Source organism: Homarus americanus, unplaced genomic scaffold (assembly GCF_018991925.1).
Source record: "Homarus americanus isolate GMGI-L3 unplaced genomic scaffold, GMGI_Hamer_2.0 scaffold367, whole genome shotgun sequence".
Lineage (NCBI taxonomy): Eukaryota > Metazoa > Arthropoda > Malacostraca > Decapoda > Nephropidae > Homarus > Homarus americanus.
Genome location: NW_024743709.1, coordinates 10,980,070 through 11,000,260, shown reverse-complemented (window position 1 = coordinate 11,000,260; position 20,191 = coordinate 10,980,070). Strand labels below are relative to the sequence as shown.

General features: G+C 41.6%; 2 protein-coding genes across 6 annotated transcripts in view; both read left to right on the top strand.

The window, feature by feature from the left end:
* The window catches only part of LOC121877485 (mediator of RNA polymerase II transcription subunit 31-like), a 71,870-nt gene extending 53,763 nt beyond the window's left edge, over positions 1–18,107 (top strand). For all 5 annotated transcript variants that reach the window (XM_042383267.1, XM_042383266.1, XM_042383269.1 and 2 more), the window contains one exon: positions 17,831–18,107. In XM_042383267.1, coding sequence (XP_042239201.1) covers positions 17,831–18,107 — 277 coding nt within the window. The remainder of the gene's footprint in view (positions 1–17,830) is intronic.
* Positions 18,108–18,229: 122 nt separating this feature from the next.
* Positions 18,230–19,250, top strand: LOC121877484 (sentrin-specific protease 8-like). The gene has a single exon (XM_042383265.1). The coding sequence runs from the start codon at positions 18,230–18,232 to the stop codon at positions 18,857–18,859; it is 630 nt and encodes a 209-aa protein (XP_042239199.1). The 3' UTR covers positions 18,860–19,250.
* The last annotated feature ends 941 nt before the right edge of the window (positions 19,251–20,191 follow it).

Here is a 20,191-nt window from a genome sequence, read left to right as displayed (position 1 = left end):
GGAGGTTCACAATGCTTAACAAGCACGCGTCCAATATCATATCCTTAAATGACCAGCTGAATTAGAAGGTAAAATGAGTATTTTACTGTCACTTGTGTTCTTATTAATCATTATCAACGTCATGTGGCCTTCCAGGAAGGGATATTAACGCTTCCTCAAGGATTATGAAAGGTGGGGGGGGGGGGCTTAGTTTTTCACTTATAAAATGTCACTGACTTGACTTAGGAGAATATAACTTGAATTGCTGGATTTCCTGTAAGATAGCGATTAATTTGAGTATAAACATCCATTATTTTGCACCTTACTTAGGAGAATATAACTTGAATTGCTGGATTTCCTGTAAGATAGCGATTAATTTGAGCATAAACATCCATTATTTTGCACCGGACTTAATAATTTTAGTAATTAACTTAGTACATTTGAGTAAAAGTTGTGATAATTTGTGGTTGCTTAGAAGATGTGGTTGCAGTTTTGAAGTTTTATGACATCACTAATGTATAATGAGTCTCCATTCTTGCACACCATGGCGTGGTCAATGTCATAGGGTGAGCCAATAGCATCTGCGAATTCTTGTATATTAAGGATGAAGCCTTTTGCCCTTATCGGCAACATTAACCAGTTCGAGGCGCCCACCTCCACTTGCAGCAACAGTTGTTGTAGTTTATCACTTTGAGTGTACTGCCGCTGTGTTGTGATGGACCATCGAATCTTGTATAATTCGTTGGTATCCACCTGACTTGACACATTCTGAGCTATTATGTGCTCAGTGAGGGCTGCCGTGAGCTTGACAAAGTTTATGATGTTCTGTATCGGCAAGCTCCACTGGATTAGTCAATCCCATTCCACTTAGTCTCGGTGGTAGTGCAAGGAGTAACCTTTCTGCTGGGGATAAGTGAAGGTTTTTCACTAATGTTGGGATAAAAGCGACACTGATGGCTTCTTCCAGAGGGTGGAGGAGGGGTCTGTTATCAGGGATAGTGCGCATCAGGTAGTTCCAGCGATGCTCGACTCCATGGGTTAATGCCGCAAAAGCTGCATGTGGCTCTGTTTTAGCAATATCAGACAAAGCTTGGATTTCCTTCACCCACTCATTAACCTTTCCCATTACGTTCTCGGTATTGAAGTCCTTCATGCCAATTACCACACTTAGGTGTCTTTGGCCGTCCTTTATTATTTTGACCTCACTTCCGCCAAACACCTGCACTGCCCGTTCATAGTGTTCTGGCTTCACAATGAGGAAGGACTTGCTGGCATTTGGGTGGTACCCTATTTGTGGACCTCGTGATGTTATCAGGCCCCACCACTTTTTGATGTCCTCCACTTCTCCTGCTCCTGTAAGGTCGTCAACATACGCCACTTGCTTGACCTCGGTTGTTTCAAATTTTATTGTGTGTTGGAGCACGAATAGGCCTATTGCGTACATTGCCATTGCAACAGGGTACCCCTGCGTTGTTCCCTCACTTGACTTTGGTGGTATCTCCTCTTAGGGCCTTGAAGCTTGTTATATAGAGGTCTTATGGGTTCCTATAGGTGTTTTCAACATACCTTGCAAAGCTTGGACACTTGATCTTGATGTGCTGTGTAGCCTTGCGGTTGAATGCGTTGGTTGCGTCAACCAGGAGTACTGCCTCACAATCACGCTGCTCAAGTATCTCTCATGGAGTGAATTACAGCTTCCCCTCCAGCCTGGTTGCCAGCACATACTTGCAGGTTCCCTGCTGCTGCCCTGACATCATCCTCTACTACCTTCATTATGCATTTTCTTATGATCCGCCTCAGCACTTCCCCCACCCCTATAGGCCTACATCCTGGATTCTTATCCAGGGGAATGAGGCGGCAGGCCGTCAGAGTGTGGAGGTGGTGGCAGCAGCACGAGGCTGCTAGCTTTCTTGCAAGGGCGGCAATGTCATTGCAGAGATCACTTGCTATGGGGCCAAACTTGTTCTTGCTGAATCTCCAACCTTTTGCATCGAGGCTTGAAGGGCCGGCCCCCCCTGAGTTTTCAGTGCTTTTTTCCCACACCATCCCTCCTGTATCTGGCGGGCAACAAAGATCATGTCAGTGGTGCCACGTGATGGTTTAAAGCCACATTGAGATTCTGGGAGTAAGTTTTCTGCCTCAGGAAGAAGTCTGTTTAAAAGGACTCTGGCAAAAATCTTGCCAGCTATGGCCAGCAGCAAGATCCCATGGTAGTTGTGGTCTGACCGGTCTCCCTTGCTCTTATAAATAATGACAAAGGAGGCGTCTTTAAGAACTTGGGGATTTCCTCCTTTTCCCATATATTCTCCAGGAGAGAGTGGAGACGGCTGGTAAGCAGAGGTCCTCCTGCTTTATACACTTCGGCTGGGATTCCATCAGGCCGTGAGGCTTTGTTATTTTTCATCTGTTTGATGGCAGTAGCTACCTCATCCAGGGATGGAGGATAGCTGAGGACGGTTCGCTCGTGATGCTGAGGAATCTGCTGGGTAGTCAGGACATCCACATCAGTGTTTCGTTTGAGCAGTGAATGGTAGTGCTCTTAACAGTGCTGAAGGAGTCCTTCATTGTCTTTAATTATGGAGTTACCGTTGGGTGAGCGGGGGGGAGCTGCGCCACGAGTGACTGGCCCTTACAGTAGGCTCTCGCCAATAACGACTTCCACAATAACGTTTTCGACAATAATGGTAAGTTACAACAGATACCCATTTTCGATAATAACGTCTGGATTCTCTTGAATAACGGAGATTTTGTGGGAAGCGTCCTTGCGCATCAAAGATAGCGTTTGTTTGCCGCCATGTTGATGAAGTAGTTGTCCGCTCCGCCTCACTCTCACACACGCTCCGTGGAATACAGCGCTGCACCCATGTGTGAGATTTTAGCCTCTATAACTAGTGGTTGCTTCCGCATTTTTGCCTGTGGGGGTTAGGGGAGGTGGTGGAGGGAGTGATTTGCCGCTTGAAAGCCCGGGAACTTTTAAAGTGAATGAGAAAAAAGATCCCAAAGCTTAGAGACAAAGTCACAAGAAGTGTGCCTACTCGGCCAAGGATAAAGAACAGATTGTTGAGCTCATTGAAAGTGGTGCACGTAACATTGATATTGTTAGGAAACTGAACTGTCCTGAGTCTACAGTGCGAAATATTATGAAATATTTCGGTAGTGATGGAAATGCGAGGCGAGCTATGAATGATAAAAGTGATTGAAACAGGTTGTTAGTGATAACAGAGCATTTTCTTTTGAAATGGTTAGCTTGTAGAATGAAAGACAGTGCAAGTCTTAGCGTCCCTCAGATATGGAACAATCATCACACCAAGCACCTCAAAAACTCCCCCAAGCTAAGTGTTATAATACTCAAACTCTCTATTTTGATGATTGAATAACAATTCTTTTTATTTCAGTGAACAAAAAGTGCTAGGAGGGCTTCTAAGGGGAAAAATTGGGTGAAATTCTTGGGGCGGCGGCACCAATAAACCCTTTTTACATGTATTTTAATGTCACACAAATAACGTTTTCGCTAATAACTGCGTTTTTCAGGCACCTATTAAACATTATTGGCGAGAGCCTACTGTAAAATGTTTTGGTGGAATTGAAAAATTCACGCATCTTGTGCTGATCAGCAAACGTTTGTGTTTCACAGGCTTCATTTTTAAACCAGTTGTTCTTTAGATTGTGAAGTTACTGCTGGGCCACAGCTTTCTTCTTGCTGAAGGTTGCAGCTTTGGTCCAAGACTGAGGGTTGTTCTGCCAGTCGGTTAAAGCAGCAAGTTTATCATTGATGAGTACATTGATTGCCGGGATCATTTCATCAAACCAGTCCTGGTGTATTCTTTCGATGTGGCCGTGGGTCTCTGTAGGTTTTTGTCATGACAGTTTTGAGAATATCCCATTTGGCACTGGGATTTGGGTTGTTCGTTGTCGGATTGTTCATCAGCCCATGCTCGAGCTGCTCTGTGAAATCGTGTGTTACCGCTGGATCCTCCAAACGCTTTAGTGTTAAAACCTCTTTTAGAGGCTTGCTGCCTTTGCCGTTTTGGGATGACGTGAAGTAAGAGCTTAGCTCTGAAGAGCCGATGATCAGTGTCACAGTGGTCGAAGCCATGCATGACACAGGTGATGAGGACATCTCGGCAATCTCTTTCTCTGACAATGATGTAGTCAATGAGATGCCAGTGTTTGGATCGTGGGTGTTGCCACGAACCCTTGATATTGTCGGCCTGCCTAAACATGGTACAGTATTGGGATAGTGAGGTTGTGCGCTGCATGTTTGGTGAGGAGGAGTAGGCCATTGGGATTACACTTGCCTAGTCCATTTCTCCCTTTGGTTCCCTGCTAAATGTCAGCATCTTTGCCACCTCTGACATTGAAGTCACCAAGGAGCACAACCTTATCTTCTCTGGGGATAGAGGTTAGCACTCTGTCGAGGTCGGCTAAAAGGCCTCTTTGATGTCATCCTCTGTATCCAGTGTTGGGGGCGTATGCACTGATGAAGAAGACATGATGTGAGTGATTCAGTGGGACTTGGAGCGTCATGAGAAGCTCGTTGATCCCAATAGGCATTTCAGTTAGCTTGTGTAAGATGCGTTGGCGGATGGCAAAGCGAATTCCATAAATGTGGTTTCTCTCTGCAGCAGGCTTACACTTCCAGAAGAAGTTATAACCAGACCCCTGTTTTGTGAGTTGACCCTCGTTTGGGAGCTGGGACTCGCTAATGGCTCATTTATGCCAGTATCCAGAAGGGGCCTGGCATTCCATGCAGCAACCATAAGTGGTTGTACAGTTTGTTTTTGTTTGGTTCTGTGATTTTGATTGTGTTTTCGACCACATAATGATGACCTTACCGGGTGCGGTTGCCCAGTCAGGTTGTTTTTTTAGGCAGGCTGTGTTCAGGGCACCTTTTCTCGCCCCCTCCCCATGTGGGGTGAGGAGAGTTGCTCCTCGAAAGGGCTGCTCAGTTGCACAGACAGGACCGGATTGCACTGCTGCCTAGATCCCAGTGCATAAACAACCATTTTATCTGTGATGCCCATGTGCAGAGTTGTGACTAGAGCCTCCTGGCAGTCATCTCTGTCTGTCTCCGTCGCCACTCGTCCGTCGTCATAGGACTTTTAGGGGTATAGGGGTTTTGATGATGATGACAGGTATGATGAACTGGATGATGGCTGCGTGTGAGTTGATTTATGTGGTGAGGCAGGAGCGCAGGCTGCAACCACACATCTTGGCTCTCCCTTTTCCTGATCCAGGAGAGAGAGAGTTGCAGTGGACTGTCGATAACTCAGTTCGTTGGGTTTCGCTTTAGTAGTATGTAAGCTTTGGGTAGAGCTCCCTATTAACTAGGCTTATATATAAATAAGTTAAGGGGTTAAGTTGCAAACCCAAAATGGTCTTTTCTCCATTTATTGATAAACTGAAAAGTCACAGGCTATTAGTATGAGCTCTGTAATTAACACTGTGAGCTGTGAGTGTTACTTGAAGACAGGGCTCAGCAGGGCTGAGTTAATTCACCTGTCCGATTCTCGTGAAAGTCAAGTGTGAGCTGAGGTCCTGAGGACTGGTGCCTGTGAAGGGAGGTGTCTGAGGAGGAGATGCCAGGTTTTCCCTCAATCTCAAGGTCAGCCTACTAAGGAATTTCCCCTCACGTGAACAGCACAAGGCATCTCACAGCTTATGGAAGATTACAGTAGGGTGATTGTATTATATAAACTAAATGTATTAACCCAAGTTTATATAATTGTTATTGCCATGAGACACGGGCTAATACAGTAGCCTGTCCATCATGCATTGCCTTCATTTGCCGGGGTAGTAGTTGGATTTCCATGGTGGTCACCTCTTCCACCTATACCGCCTTTGGGGGTCTTGTTGGAGCTCTGTAAGCATGTCTGCCTGATGCTGGGCTCCATCGTAGATTTCTCGTTCAGGGTTCACTCCCGTAGCATTATACCTATCTATACCTATCGAGGTTAATCCGCAAGTCAGTGGGGCAATGGTTAGTAGGTGCCAGTGGGCCTATGCGCCATCCCTCTGGGGCCCACTACTACTCTGAGATTCACTGCTGGTCTAGCCTGCCCCCCCACACACACACACACACACACTCTCTCTCTCTCTCTCTCTCTCTCTCTCTCTCTCCTCTCTCTCTCTCTCTCTCTCTCTCTCTCTCTCTCTCTCTCTCTCTCTCTCTCTCTCTCTCTCTCTCTCTCTCTCTCTCTCTCTCTCTCTCTCTCTCTCTCTCTCTCTCTCTCTCTCTCTCTCTCTCTCTCTCTCTCTCTCTCTCTCTCTCTCTCTCTCTCTCTCTCTCTCTCTCTCTCTCTCTCTCTCTCTCTCTCTCTCTCTCTCTCTCTCTCTCTCTCTCTCTCTCTCTCTCTCTCTCTCTCTCTCTCTCTCTCTCTCTCTCTCTCTCTCTCTCTCTCTCTACTCTCTCTCTCTCTCTCTCTCTCTCTCTCTCTCTCTCTCTCTCTCTCTCTCTCTCTCTCTCTCTCTCTCTCTCTCTCTCTCTCTCTCTCTCTCTCTCTCTCTCTCTCTCTCTCTCTCTCTCTCTCTCTCTCTCTCTCTCTCTCTCTCTCTCTCTCTCTCTCTCTCTCTCTCTCTCTCTCTCTCTCTCTCTCTCTCTCTCTCTCTCTCTCTCTCTCTCTCTCTCTCTCTCTCTCTCTCTCTCTCTCTCTCTCTCTCTCTCTCTCTCTCTCTCTCTCTCTCTCTCTCTCTCTCTCTCTCTCTCTCTCTCTCTCTCTCTCTCTCTCTCTCTCTCTCTCTCTCTCTCTCTCTCTCTCTCTCTCTCTCTCTCTCTCTCTCTCTCTCTCTCTCTCTCTCTCTCTCTCTCTCTCTCTCTCTCTCTCTCTCTCTCTCTCTCTCTCTCTCTCTCTCTCTCTCTCTCTCTCTCTCTCTCTCTCTCTCTCTCTCTCTCTCTCTCTCTCTCTCTCTCTCTCTCTCTCTCTCTCTCTCTCCCATTATAATTATTAACAATTTGTAATCAACCAATGTATGTATTTACCTTTTTGCAATGTCACTATGTTGAAATGCCCTGTAGTATATCCTTCCGTTACGACCCTACGGTAGATCGTTACATAAACACAAATTACTGAAGTCTTTTAAATAAATCGGTATTATTTGTGGTATTAATCCCAAGTTCTCCCAACAAAGGTCAAGTTAACAGGTCAAAACCTAAACAAGTCTATAAAAGTATGAACATTTATTAACTTATTACCACCACATATGTACATAAAATAAAATAAATAACAATTATAATAAGATAAGATGTTTTGAAGTGGCCGAGTAAGGACTGAAGGTCCAACAAGATCACACAAAATCAAGATGAAGCAATAACAAATCTCAGAGAGAGGGTATACTACTCAACTTAAGACAGCTGTGCTGAGACTGACTAAGGTGTACCAGCCGGTCACCGACGTCACATCTCTACTGCCAAATACTGACGGATCATATCCTGATTGGCCAAGACCTCAATTTTATATAAATTTCCCTACTGACATAGTTCCACTCTCTAACCTATATACAAACATAATACAATAAACACACAATGTAATAAAACAAATTTAATATGTAAATGATGGCTCAGTCAGTGTGGGTGAGTTATGAGCAAAACTGCTGGAGCCAACCACACACCATCCAAACCAACGTACTGTATTTCATACCCAGAACACTCGTAACACTGCTCCCCACTTAGTTATTATATATCATATTTGTGTAACTTATGTTATTTGTGAATCAAATGACCCATTCCCCAGTCATTTCGTCTTATTAACTCTCCTTTACAAGTACTTTAATGGGCAATTTTCGGTGAATTTGGCATCCTGTGTACCGCCGGAAGGCCATGGGCTCGTAACACACGACTTGCCCGCAATGCCCACTGTTTCTCTGTGGATGTTGGTCACACGAGAATAACCCATTATAGTACAGTATAGTCTGCATTTACGCAGTCAATTGAACTAATGGAGGTCCGCGTAAAACGAGATACTCTTAAACAAAATAACAAAACATATGGGATTAATTGAAATAGAGACCGGGCCGACCCCCAAACTCCACTTTTTCCGACACAATACATACGTTCTAGTAAATATAACCTCTTAATTTTATGATGGTATGCACACAATTATTATTTAAGAGAATTATCAATAATATTAGGTTTTTTAACACTTACGTTAGTAGAAGAGATGGCTGGGCACACGGCGGATAGGGGGTTGGTTCCGAGGCAGAGGGCAGATTATTGGCCCTCACCTGTATCAATTGTATCACTATCCACCACAGAGGCTTGCAGGGCCTCTTTTTCAAACTCCTCTAAGTCCATATAAGTCCATATCCTCACTATCACTGACTTGGGCTGGCTGTGGTGGGTGGCGGGTGAAGAACTCGGTAATGTTTTGATGATTGGGCGACCTTGTGCGCACCCTGCCCGCGCCGCATCCCGCGTAAATGGTGAAATTTACCACGTAATTAAAACATTTCATTCTGGCAAGGTGCCGCGTAAATGACCAAACGCGTAAACAAAAACCGCGTAAATCCAGACTACACTGTACATCCTTCTTTCCTCACACAGCCAAACTGTGGAATGCTCAGCCTTCTTCTGTGTTTCCATACTTATACAATCTGTCTCACTTCAAAAAGCTGGTTTTCCGGCATCTTCATGGTGTAGATTAACACAGTATAACCTTTTTCTTCTCTATTTTTAATCTCTTTCTGTTCTTATTTTTTCACCCCCCAGGCCCCATTGTGGGTCGTTTGACCTGTACCCGAGTGGGCTAATTCCCGTAAAAAAAAATTAATAAATATGTAATTGTATATCTTCAGCCTTCCGGCTGCCATTCTCTTTCAATAAACTGTTAATTATTATTATTATTATTATTTTTACGATTAAAATACATACAATAAATAATAATGGGGAAATCCTCTCACAAATACCATAATAAGAAACACGACAACAAATTGTAACTTAGAAAAAATGCGAGTCTACCCTCAAGTCAACTGCGTGATTTCTTATTAAAGTTGAGTTGGTAGAGTTGCCATAAGGTGGCAGCCCACCAAAATTCATCGCCATTGTGAGGCAACTCCACGATGGCATGAATGGCAGTGTCCTGCACAATGGAACCCAGTCTGAGTTCTTCCCGATACAGGGGGTTAAGCAATGATGTGTACTGGCACCCACTCTCTTTTCCAATTTCTTGGCTGCACTTCCTTACTCGAGCCAGTGCCAATTTAGCCGCCGGGGTGGACATCGTGTACGGATGAAGGATCTTTTCTACATAAGACGACTCCAGGCTGGAACAAAGGTGTCTGCAGCTTCCATTACTGAGCTTCATTATGCAAACAACCTCACCCTTGTCACTCACACTGAATGCGACCTACAGGAGATCCTGAACACATAAGTTGATGTGTATGCACACTTCGGCCTTGAGTCGAAAGTGTGTAAGACTCGGATTCTCTTTCAATTTGCCCCTGGTTCAGACAGTACTACCCTCTCTAATGTTACCCACTTTCGGTAACTCAACTCCCACCTGTCCACCACCATGGACATTGATGAAGAGATGTGCATCTCAAGCCTTTAGCAGACTCTGAAACCGTGTCTTCAAAAGTAGGGAGCTGAAATTATCTACAAAGACATGTTTATTGAGCAGTGGTCCTCCCCACTCTGCTATATGGCAGCGAGACATGGGTCACATACAGGAGGCACCTCAAGGCACTTTAAAACTTTCACCAACGTATTATTTGTTCCATCCTCCGAGTTCGCTGGGAAGGCAAAAGAACAAATGACAGTGTTCTTGCTGACACCAACTGTAGAAGCATTGAGGCTACCATTATCCATGAACAACTACACTGGACTGGCCAAGTTACCTGCATGGACGACAGTAGACTGCCAAAGCAGCTATTTTACAGTCACCTAACGAATAGTAAATGTAACACTAACGGGCAACTGAAAAGGTATAAGGATTAGGGGGCAGTGAAATTTTGCTCAAAGCTGCACTCTTCAGGCATTGTTCCTTATACATATCTAAGACTCCATGCCAAATTTGAAGCTAATATGTCGAGGTTTAGTCTGCCGCATTTTCTACTGAAGTTTTTAAATTTACCTACAGTACTAGCCAAACAGCCGCTGTGGCGGTGCAATGTTCTGTTCAGTGTTTATCAACTTTTTTTTCATATCTCTTATTTCATTTAAGTTGTCTTGTTGCAGATGAGTATGGTGCTATGTCTATATTGATTATCAGCTTTTCTCATTTCATTTCTCAATGTTGTGTTACTGTACTGTAATGTAGGGGAGACCTGGGTAAGTTGGCGCACTTGAAACTATTCAAATAGTTACCGTTAAGCAGTTCACACCGCAGGATCACCACGAGAAATGGAGTTCGAGGATGATGGTGAAAGATCATTATGTCATCATAGTTGAGCCTGGCAATGAATATCTCACACATGTGACTCCCAAGACTGGACACGGAAAGCAGATTGCCAAAACTATTCACGAGTTTCAGGTGGAGAAAAATCTAACCCAGCAGCCCATTGTGTGTGTTGGTTGTGATGGAACCAATGTAAATGTAGGATCAGAAAATGGAGTCATTCATCATCTTGAAATGTTACTTGGTCACCCGCTCCATTATTTCATATGTCAGCTTCACGGAAATGAGCTGCCTTTCCGCGCAGTTTTTTATCACTATAATGGTAAACCAAGTGGTCCTGAGCATTGGCGTGGTCCCATTGGAAAGCAGATCAAGGAGTCTTTGTCTGAGCTTCCAGTTGTCGCCTTCCAGCCAGTCAGTTTCCCTGATTTCCCTGTGTTTAATGATGAAGTGGAGAAAGATCTGTCCTGGGATCAGAAATACCTGTCTAGGATTTGTAAAGGAGTTATTACAGGTGTTGTTGAAGATGACTTGGCTGCTATTGAGCCAGGTCCTCCCTGTGTGTCAAGGTGGAACACCTTATGGAGTAGAATCCTCAGGCTGTATGTAGCAACATCAAGACCCAGCCATGAGTTGAAAAGAATTGTCATTACAATAATAAAGTTCAGTGCTCCAATGTGGTTTTACATCAAGATACACCCTTACGTAACACACGGCTCAAGGAACGTATTCCAGTCCCTGCTATATATGAAACACCTGAATAGTGAGGAGGAGACGATAGTGAAGAAGGCTGTCCAGAGAAATGCATACTTCGCCCACACAGATCAACTTCTTCTTGGTATGTGTGCAGATGAGGACATGACTGTTAGAGAAAAAGCTGTCTCAATGATAAGAAAAATTAGAGAGGAGAATCAGCAAAAGGAAGAATGCACTGGCAGATCTGAAGAGGAGGAGGAAGATTCTGATGCTGCTGTTGACGAGAATTTGTTAAACTATACTGATGAGGAGGGTAAAGATGGAGATGGGAATGAGGATGTGCCTCCTGTAGTCAACATGAGAAAGGTGGTGACTCCGAAACTAAAGTGGCAAGCAAAAAACTATCATTCCATGATTAACTGGAGGAATGAACTCAAGACTGAGCCTCCTTACATTGCTTCTCTGTCAAATCTACAGGTTAATGACATTCTTGAGACACCATTAGTGGTGCCCAAGTGGCCAAACAGCACTCAGGCGGTCGAGAGAGGCATAAAAGTGATGACTGAAGCTTGCACTGAAGTGACGGGATACGAATCGAGAGATGGATATATTAGGCAAAGATTATTGTCTAGGAAAATGATGCCAAGGTTCCGCACAAAAAAGAATTTCAATATGAACTTGTAATGATTTTCTATACGGTGTACAGTGGGGTATGCTATAACGAATCTAATTGGTTCTAGAACCTTGTTCGTTATAGCATTCGTTCGTTGTAGGATTAATCCGTTCCAGGCCCCCAAATACAACCACTTAACACTGAAAAATATAATATAAAATTGTAAAAATTTTAAAAAAGTGCAAAAATATGCATCTAAACCCCTGAAATAAAGAGTATCATTAATACTTGTAATAAAAAAAACCAATAAATTAGTAAAAAAAAAAAAAAAAAAATTAAATGTTCGTTGTAGGAGTTTCGTTCGTTATAGCATTCTCAATTTTATAGGTAAAACCGTTCGTTATAGGAATATTCGTAGTAGGATCCGTTCGTTATAGCATACCCCACTGTACCTGTAAAATAACATGTGAATTAAATCGATGTCACCCATGTAAAATTTATCATTATCCTGGAAAACATTAAATGACACCTAATTTTTGGTATACACTAAAAGTTGACAAAAAGTCGTTCGCGATGCGGCAGGGTAAGTATGCATGAAATGGCATGAAATTTTGCACAGGTGTTTGTTACAGCCATACAAACGATGACTGAAAAGTGCAGCCTGCAACTCAAATAAAAGTGTTTTTTCCCTGCCCCCTAATAAGGATAGTCTTAAGACAAACCTGAAAATGTGTCAAATCGACCCCCTCACCTGGGAGACGTACTCCACACCATAATGCTTTGAGGATCACCACACAAGAAGGTGTCAATACTTTCGAGTTAGCCCGACTGTATAATGAGGCAGATGAGCACTAACGCCAGAAAGACGCTACCGCTGCCCCTCCTGCACTAGATGTAGCCCCCCCCACATGTGCAACCCTGTCAGTCCTGTATTGGCCTCTTTAGTCACCTCAAATCACCAACCTAGGTGACACCCTTAATGACTCGTATCATTGTATCATAGCTGGATGATCGTCACAATGGATTCCGAGTGACGGCAAAGTATTAGTACAGTGGGGTATGCTATAACGAATCTAATTGGTTCTAGAACCTTGTTCGTTATAGGATTAATCCGTTCCAGGCCCCCAAATACAACCACTTAACACTGAAAAATATAATATAAAATTGTAAAAATTTTAAAAAGTGCATAAATATGCATCTAAACCCCTGAAATAAAGAATATCATTAATACTTGTGCAAGTTGTACCTCTCTAGTCGGGCAACCTCGGGACCTGACCGGTGCCGGACCATGGAAATTCACCCTTTTCCTGGATAGATAGTGACTTGTGCTTATGCCTGGAAGCACTAGCACCACTTTCTCTGCGTCATGGTCTCTTTGAAGACATATTGAAGGGTTAAATGTCGTATAGTAGCTTCTCAAATTTTGCGAGTTTTTAATTCTTACCGTATTTTATTGGAACACACAAAAAAATAAATAAATAAAAATTTTGACGGCGGAAACTTGAATTTCGACGGGTTTGAACGGCCCGCGAACGTGCAGACGACGTGCATAATCGTGTAAACAGCGTCATTTCTCTTATGTACAAAAGATTCATTATTGTTTATTACTGAATGTCTTTTTTATTGAATTAATGTGCAAAATGAGCAATACAATTCATTAATAATACGTAGAAAATTAAAACACGAGGAAATGACACAGCATTGTTTTCGTTGATTACAAAACCAGTGACTGACTGGTTCTACATATAAAACTGAAGAAAATAAGACCTTGGTTGTAGCTGTAGTAAAATTAATATGGTTGTTTTAAGTAATGTTATTTAATGTTAATAAATGGAACAATAGAAGTAGCTAACGATAATGGTAAAGAAAAAAGAGAGATCTCATATGTAAGTGCGCATGCGCACACGTGAAAACATATCATCATTACTTTACATAAGAATATGAAAGCAACACTTATTTACTGTTCATATATATTTTAATTAATGTTTCTGAATTTGTTTTTATTGAATTAATGTACGTGTGTGCAAAATTAACAATACAATTTATTAATAATACGTGGAATATTAGAGGAGACGAGACCGCTGCCGGCATTGTTTATGTTAAAGCTTACGAAACCAGTGACTGATTGGTTCTACATATAAAACTGAAGAAAATAAGACCCTGAGTTTAGCTGTAGTAAAATTAATGTAAAAAATGAATATGGTTGCTTGAAGTACCTGTAATGTTATTTAATGTTAATAAATGGAACAATATAAGTAGCTAACCATTAATGGTAAAAAAAAAGTGAGACTGCTCGTATGTAAGTGCGCACATGTGAAAATATATCGTCATTACTCTACATAAGAATATGAAAGCAACACTTATTTACTGCTCATATATATTGAAGGGTTAAATGTTGTACTCTGTATAGACAAGCAGAGAGAGAGAGAGCAGCCGAACTGCCGGATGTAAACAAACCTTAATTTCCCGCGGCGTTTTTTTTTTTTAAGGGGATTAGCCCACCCGGGCATAGGTCACTGACCCACATTGGGGCCTGAGGGGCAAAAATTTAATACTCCTGTAATAATAATAATAATTCAGATAAGGGAAAAAAAAAAAGCTGCCTATCTACCTATTGGACAAACTAAAATCGTTCCGGACCACAGAATGCCGGACTAGAGAGGTACAACCTGTAATAAAAAAACAATAAATTAGTAAAAAAAAAAAAAAAAAAAAATTTTTTTTTTATAATGTTCGTTGTAGGAGTTTCGTTCATTATAGCATTCTCAATTTTATAGGTAAAACCGTTCGTTATAGGAATATTCGTAGTAGGATCCGTTCGTTATAGCATACCCCACTGTAGTAGTAGTGTCTACACACGCGCGCACACACACACACACACACACATACATACACACATACATACATACACACATACATACATACATGTAAACAATACAGGTTAAAGAAATAATTGTTGTAAGGTTTACTTGTAATGGGAATATACATTTCTTTGCACATAAGTAAAAATGTAACCCCCCCCGCCCTGGTCAGCAAATCTTATTCGCAGCTATTTTGAGAACCTAATCCCTTCGAATTTGAAGGGCCTGCTGTTCCTTACTTATCAGCAGATACTGCCATCTTGAACTTAGAGTAGGCAGTCACACTCCACTCAGCTGAATGTAATATGAATACACCGGTAATATGTAACTGTTATCATGTCTACACTTGTGATGGAGGTTGGGCAGGGGATTATTAGGTCATGTTACTGGCCTGACCTGATGCCATGTCAGGTCACCCATTGTTGTGGTAGGTGAATTCTGTATTGGGTTTCATGACCTGAAGATGTCTTGAATGAAAATGAAAGCCTGTGTTTCCCACTTACTGAATGTTTAGTATTGTATACGTAACTGTAATAAATTTTTATGTTCTTAAAACTGTTTTCATGACTGATTTTGTTCTTGTTCAATAATGTACAGCATTGGACAAGACAAATTGTACACAAAAACAGCAGGACAGGAGAATATGAACTAAGTGATCAAAGTAGCTGGGCCACCCATGCACCTGACTCGTTCAGATGGGTTGGAGCATGATGCAATCTCTTGAAACTCCTTGAAAATTTATTCCCAGGCCTAGAATGTACTTGATTTTCAACCTTGGTTACTTGTTCACAGACCCGGAATTGACTCTGAATTTTTCTGGAAAAATTCAGAGCCAATTCCGGGTATTGCAGAGTTCCGGCAACCGGAGTTACGGTATACTCTCAATGGAAATTTAATAGAATCCGATATAATGAACTCGATTTAGAGGAAGGAATTTTTCCGTTATTATTTGCTGGATTTAGTGAACTAATTCGCTAAATCAAGATTAATTCCATTAATACGCTCACACCTACGTAGACACAAACATTATTCATGGCTTACCTTAAACTAGGGGGTTCGATGTTTTTTCAATTTTTTCTATTATTTCCAAACTTTTTCCAATTGATAATCACACTCTTTTGACTTTCTCCCCCACACCACTTCCTTTCTGTGACTTCTGAGAGACTTTTGGCATAATGTCTATGCACAGTTAGTTGACTGAGATGTAGACCGAGAGGTAGCAGTGAACAACACACGAGGTGGCGGCAGAACGCAGACTGAACGGATGTAAACAAACCCCATATTTGGCACAGAATTTAACAATCAGGCTCAATTTAGTTAACTAATTCACTAAATTAAGCGAAAAATAACAGAAAGCTGGATTTACTGGAAATTTGGGTTTAACCCTTAGGCCCCGGGTGACGTTCCAGAACGTTCGACTAGCGTGCCCCGGGTGACGATCGAGGTTGTCCGCCTATTTTTCCGCCATTATTTTTTTATTTTTTTAAGTTGATTTTTTTCACCATTTATCCCCGCAGGGGTGGGGGTGGTGGGGGGGGTACTGCCAGGAGCACCCTAACCCAGTGCTTATGGGTTATCGAAAGGGATTGCTCAAATTAGTTAGTTAAATCAAGAAAATGCTGTATTATTGTACTTCATAAGCATACTTCTATAACTGCAGAGGGTCACATCATCTTAATGAAAACATGATCTTAGCATAATAAATTTTAAAATATTGTGATTGGATAAATGCTGGTTGTCAGAAGTTTTCATTTATGTGGAGGTGGGATAAGTGACAGTATACAGTGGGGTATGCTATAACGAACGGATCCAACTACGAATATTCCTATAACGAACGGTTTTACCTATAAAATTGTGAATGCTATAACGAACGCAATTCCTACAACGAACGCGGATGAATACGGGACTATTTCGTCTGGCGCATGAATATTGTTGTACAGCGGCTCACAACAAGAGCGTCAGGCGCCATCTTTGTCTCATTGTGTAGCCAGTGCACCACTTTTATTATTGAAATTTCGTCTTTTGATGTGGAAATTCGTGTTATTTGTATAACTATTTTGTTATACAAGTATACAATTGTAACAATGAATATTCCAAAGCGAGTGAGAAAGCTAATAACCCTTGAAACTAAGAAAGAAATCATAAAGAAACGGGAGAATGGAACAAGCCTTGCGAAACTTAGTGATGAATATGGGATGGTTGAATAGACTATATGTACGATTTTGAAGAATAAAGAGGAGTTAAAAACTGTGCAAATGGCTAAGGGAATCTTTAGACTTAGCACAGCAAGGTGTAATGTGATTGAAGAGATGGAAAATTTACTCTTAGTTTGGATAAAGGAGAAAGAAATGGCAGGTGATAGCATTAGTGAAGCTATAATTTGTGAGAAGGCCAAACAATTGTTTGAGGACCTTAAAGCCAAGACTCCCAGTGGAAGTGATAGTGATGTGCCAATGCTTAGGGGTACCTGCATGCTGAACAACACTTAGGAAAGATAAAGTACCGTATTTTTTACATTTTCCACAGTAAATTTTCAGTGTTAAGTGGTTGTATTTGGGGCCCTGGGACGGATTAATCCTATAATGAACGAATGCTACAACGAATGAGGTTCTAGAACCAATTAGATTCGTTATAGCATACCCCACTGTACTGTACTAGACCCTTTTTCCCTTTTGGCCACCCAGTTGGAAGGCCATTTAGTATACAGTACACTATAGATTAGTAATTAAGGTATCTAAGGATTTAATTATTCCTTTCTACAACTGCGGAGAAGGGATACAGAATGGCCAGCAAGGGCGGATGGGGGAGGGGGGGTCCCTGGGGGTCCAAATGCCCCTTTTCACCAGAAAATTCCAATACTTTTTCTTGAATGCAGTATTGTACTCAGGCATTTTTGTATAGTAAAAGATATTTAATAATGACTTCGGAATATTTCCTAATATCAAGTGCACATGGCTTCAAAATGCCCGTGATATTGGTCAGAATTAAAAAAAAAACTTATGGGTGGGGGGGCTAACAGGGGCCCCCCTCCCCAAGCCCCCAGCTGGGTGGACCTGCCATGTTCCCCCACCCACAACTTATTGGACCCCCTCCTTTTGATATTCCTGGATCTGCCCCTGGCCAGTACAATGTCTTTGTGTGCATGTATCTTGAGACCTTTGAGAATACAGTACCGGTAATATTGCCCCCCTCCCAAACCTTCCTTGCTGATGTGGCACCATCGCAATTTCATGTGACTAGGGAACTGAGTGATAGGGTTGTTTCTATTATTTGTTTTTGCCAGCATTTGTATACCTGTACTGTATTAATAATCTAAAGAACATTGATGATTGTTTATTTTTTATTTTCAGGTATCCTATGTGCCTTTACTTTCTGGATCTACTGCAGCACGAAAACTTTAGAAAGGAAATTGTCAATGGCCAATGCTGTAAATTCATTGATGACCAGACTGTACTACACTGGCAGCACTACTCCCGCAAACGTATGAAACTTTTAGAAACAGGCATTAATCAACAAGGTTCACAAACCCCAGTCTCTCAGTCTACAGTCTCTCAGTCTGGTGCTCCAACACCAGCTGCTCTGGCAACTAATTTATTGAATGGTCATGGGCAGATACAGAAAGTGTGAGGAGAGAACAACACAAGGTTTATAGGAATAAAAAAATTCAACCAGGGTAGAATAAAAACAAAACAAAAGAGCAGTTTTAAGCAGCATTTGGTTGTTTCTGGATTAAGTATTTTACTGCAAATATGGGGGACCGGGTAATTCTCAGCTATCATGACTGTCTGATTCATGAATCAGATCTAAGACTTTTGGAGGGACGCAACTGGCTTAATGACTCGCTTATTTCTTTTTGGTTTGAACATCTACAACATGACATTTTCTTGGGCAGATCCCGACTATTATTTATTAGTCCAGAAGTAACTCAGCTGATTAAGATGGGAGATGCCAATGAATTGCCTATATTTCTTGATCCTCTAGATGCACGATTCAAGGACTATATATTCCTACCTGTGAATGACAACTCATCAGTTATTGCATCTGGTGGAAGTCATTGGAGTCTCCTTGTATATAGCAGGTTTGACAACAAGTGGTATCACTATGATTCCCAGAGGGGTGCTAATTATCGAGACGCTCGCTGCCTTGTACAAAGAATTAACACTTATCTGAATAGGGATATACCAGCATCCCTAATAGATGCTCATTGTACACAGCAAGACAACAGTTATGACTGTGGGGCCTTCGTTATGACTTATGCTCATCAAACAGCTGCGCAAGCTGTTCAGGGAACTGCTCTAGGAACCTGCTATGTTGACAGACAAGAAGCCAATCGCATGAGAGACTTGATTAAGTCTCTTGTATACAAACTCAGGGGGTGAAAATTTTTAACCCCAAAGATACAGTTCCTGCCTTATCAACTGCCGAACTGCCGTTAATAAACAAAAATAACCTATATTGTGATGTGTGATGCTCTTAAAAATATGCTGTTTAATGGGTGTTGCTTATGAGAGCACCTCAGCCAAAGGTTTAGTGATTACTGCTTGGGCAAGATTGCTGTGAGTGAAAAGCAATCGTTTCAGTTGCAGAGTACCTAACTTGTGCTTCTTATGTTACTTCAGCTAACTGCAGTATAAGCTTCAGTTTAATTGAAGCTGTACTTACCTCAGGTTATTGTTATGTATTCAGGAGAAGAGATTTGACCTTGATTATGATTTATAATTAAAGATGTGAGAAATTTTATGGAATATGAAATTCGGAAAGAATGTACAATGCTAGTTTTATTACCCTACAGATGAGCTTACTTCAAAATCTGTCTGAACTGTCATTGTTACTGTATGTGTTTTATTTTCTACATGCCATACGAAAGGGCGGAAAATTCTTGGGTTGAAATGTAGAGTAGCAGAGGTAGGTACACTTATATGAGAATAGCCCTGGTAGGGATGGAGTCATTGTACTACATGAATTAATACTCCCAGGACTTGGAATCACACATCAGCAAGGTGAGTTTACTTATCATGATTGAGAATTAGAAAAAAAAGTGTGCGTAGAACTTGGATATAATTATCCATTTATATTATGATAGTCAACTACCCGTTTCTTCCTCTACATATAACACCATCCATCATCACTACATATAGCACCATCCATCATCACTACATATAGCACCACCCGTCATCACTACATATAACAATATCCTATCATCACTACATATAATAACATTCTTCATCACTACATATAACACCACCCATAATCACTAAACACCATCCATCGTCACTACATATAACAACATCCATCATCACTACATATAACACAACCCATCATCATTACATATAACAACATCTAGCATCACTACATATAACAACATTCATCATCACTACATATAACACCATCCATCATCACTACATATAACACCACCCATCATCACTATATATAACACCATCCATCATCACTACATATAACAACATTCATCATCACTACATATAACACCCCCATCAACACTATATATAACACCATCCATCATCACTACATATAACATTCATCATCACTACATATAACACCATCCATCATCACTACATATAACATCATCCATCATCACTACATATAACACCACCCATCATCACTACATATACTATCATTCATCATCACCACATATAACATTCATAATCACTACATATAACACCACCCATCATCACTATATATAACACCATCCA

Coding starts and splice junctions, on each gene's coding strand:
- LOC121877484 (XM_042383265.1), top strand. CDS start 18,230: ATGGGGGACCGGGTAATTCTCAGCTATCATGACTGTCTGATTCATGAA.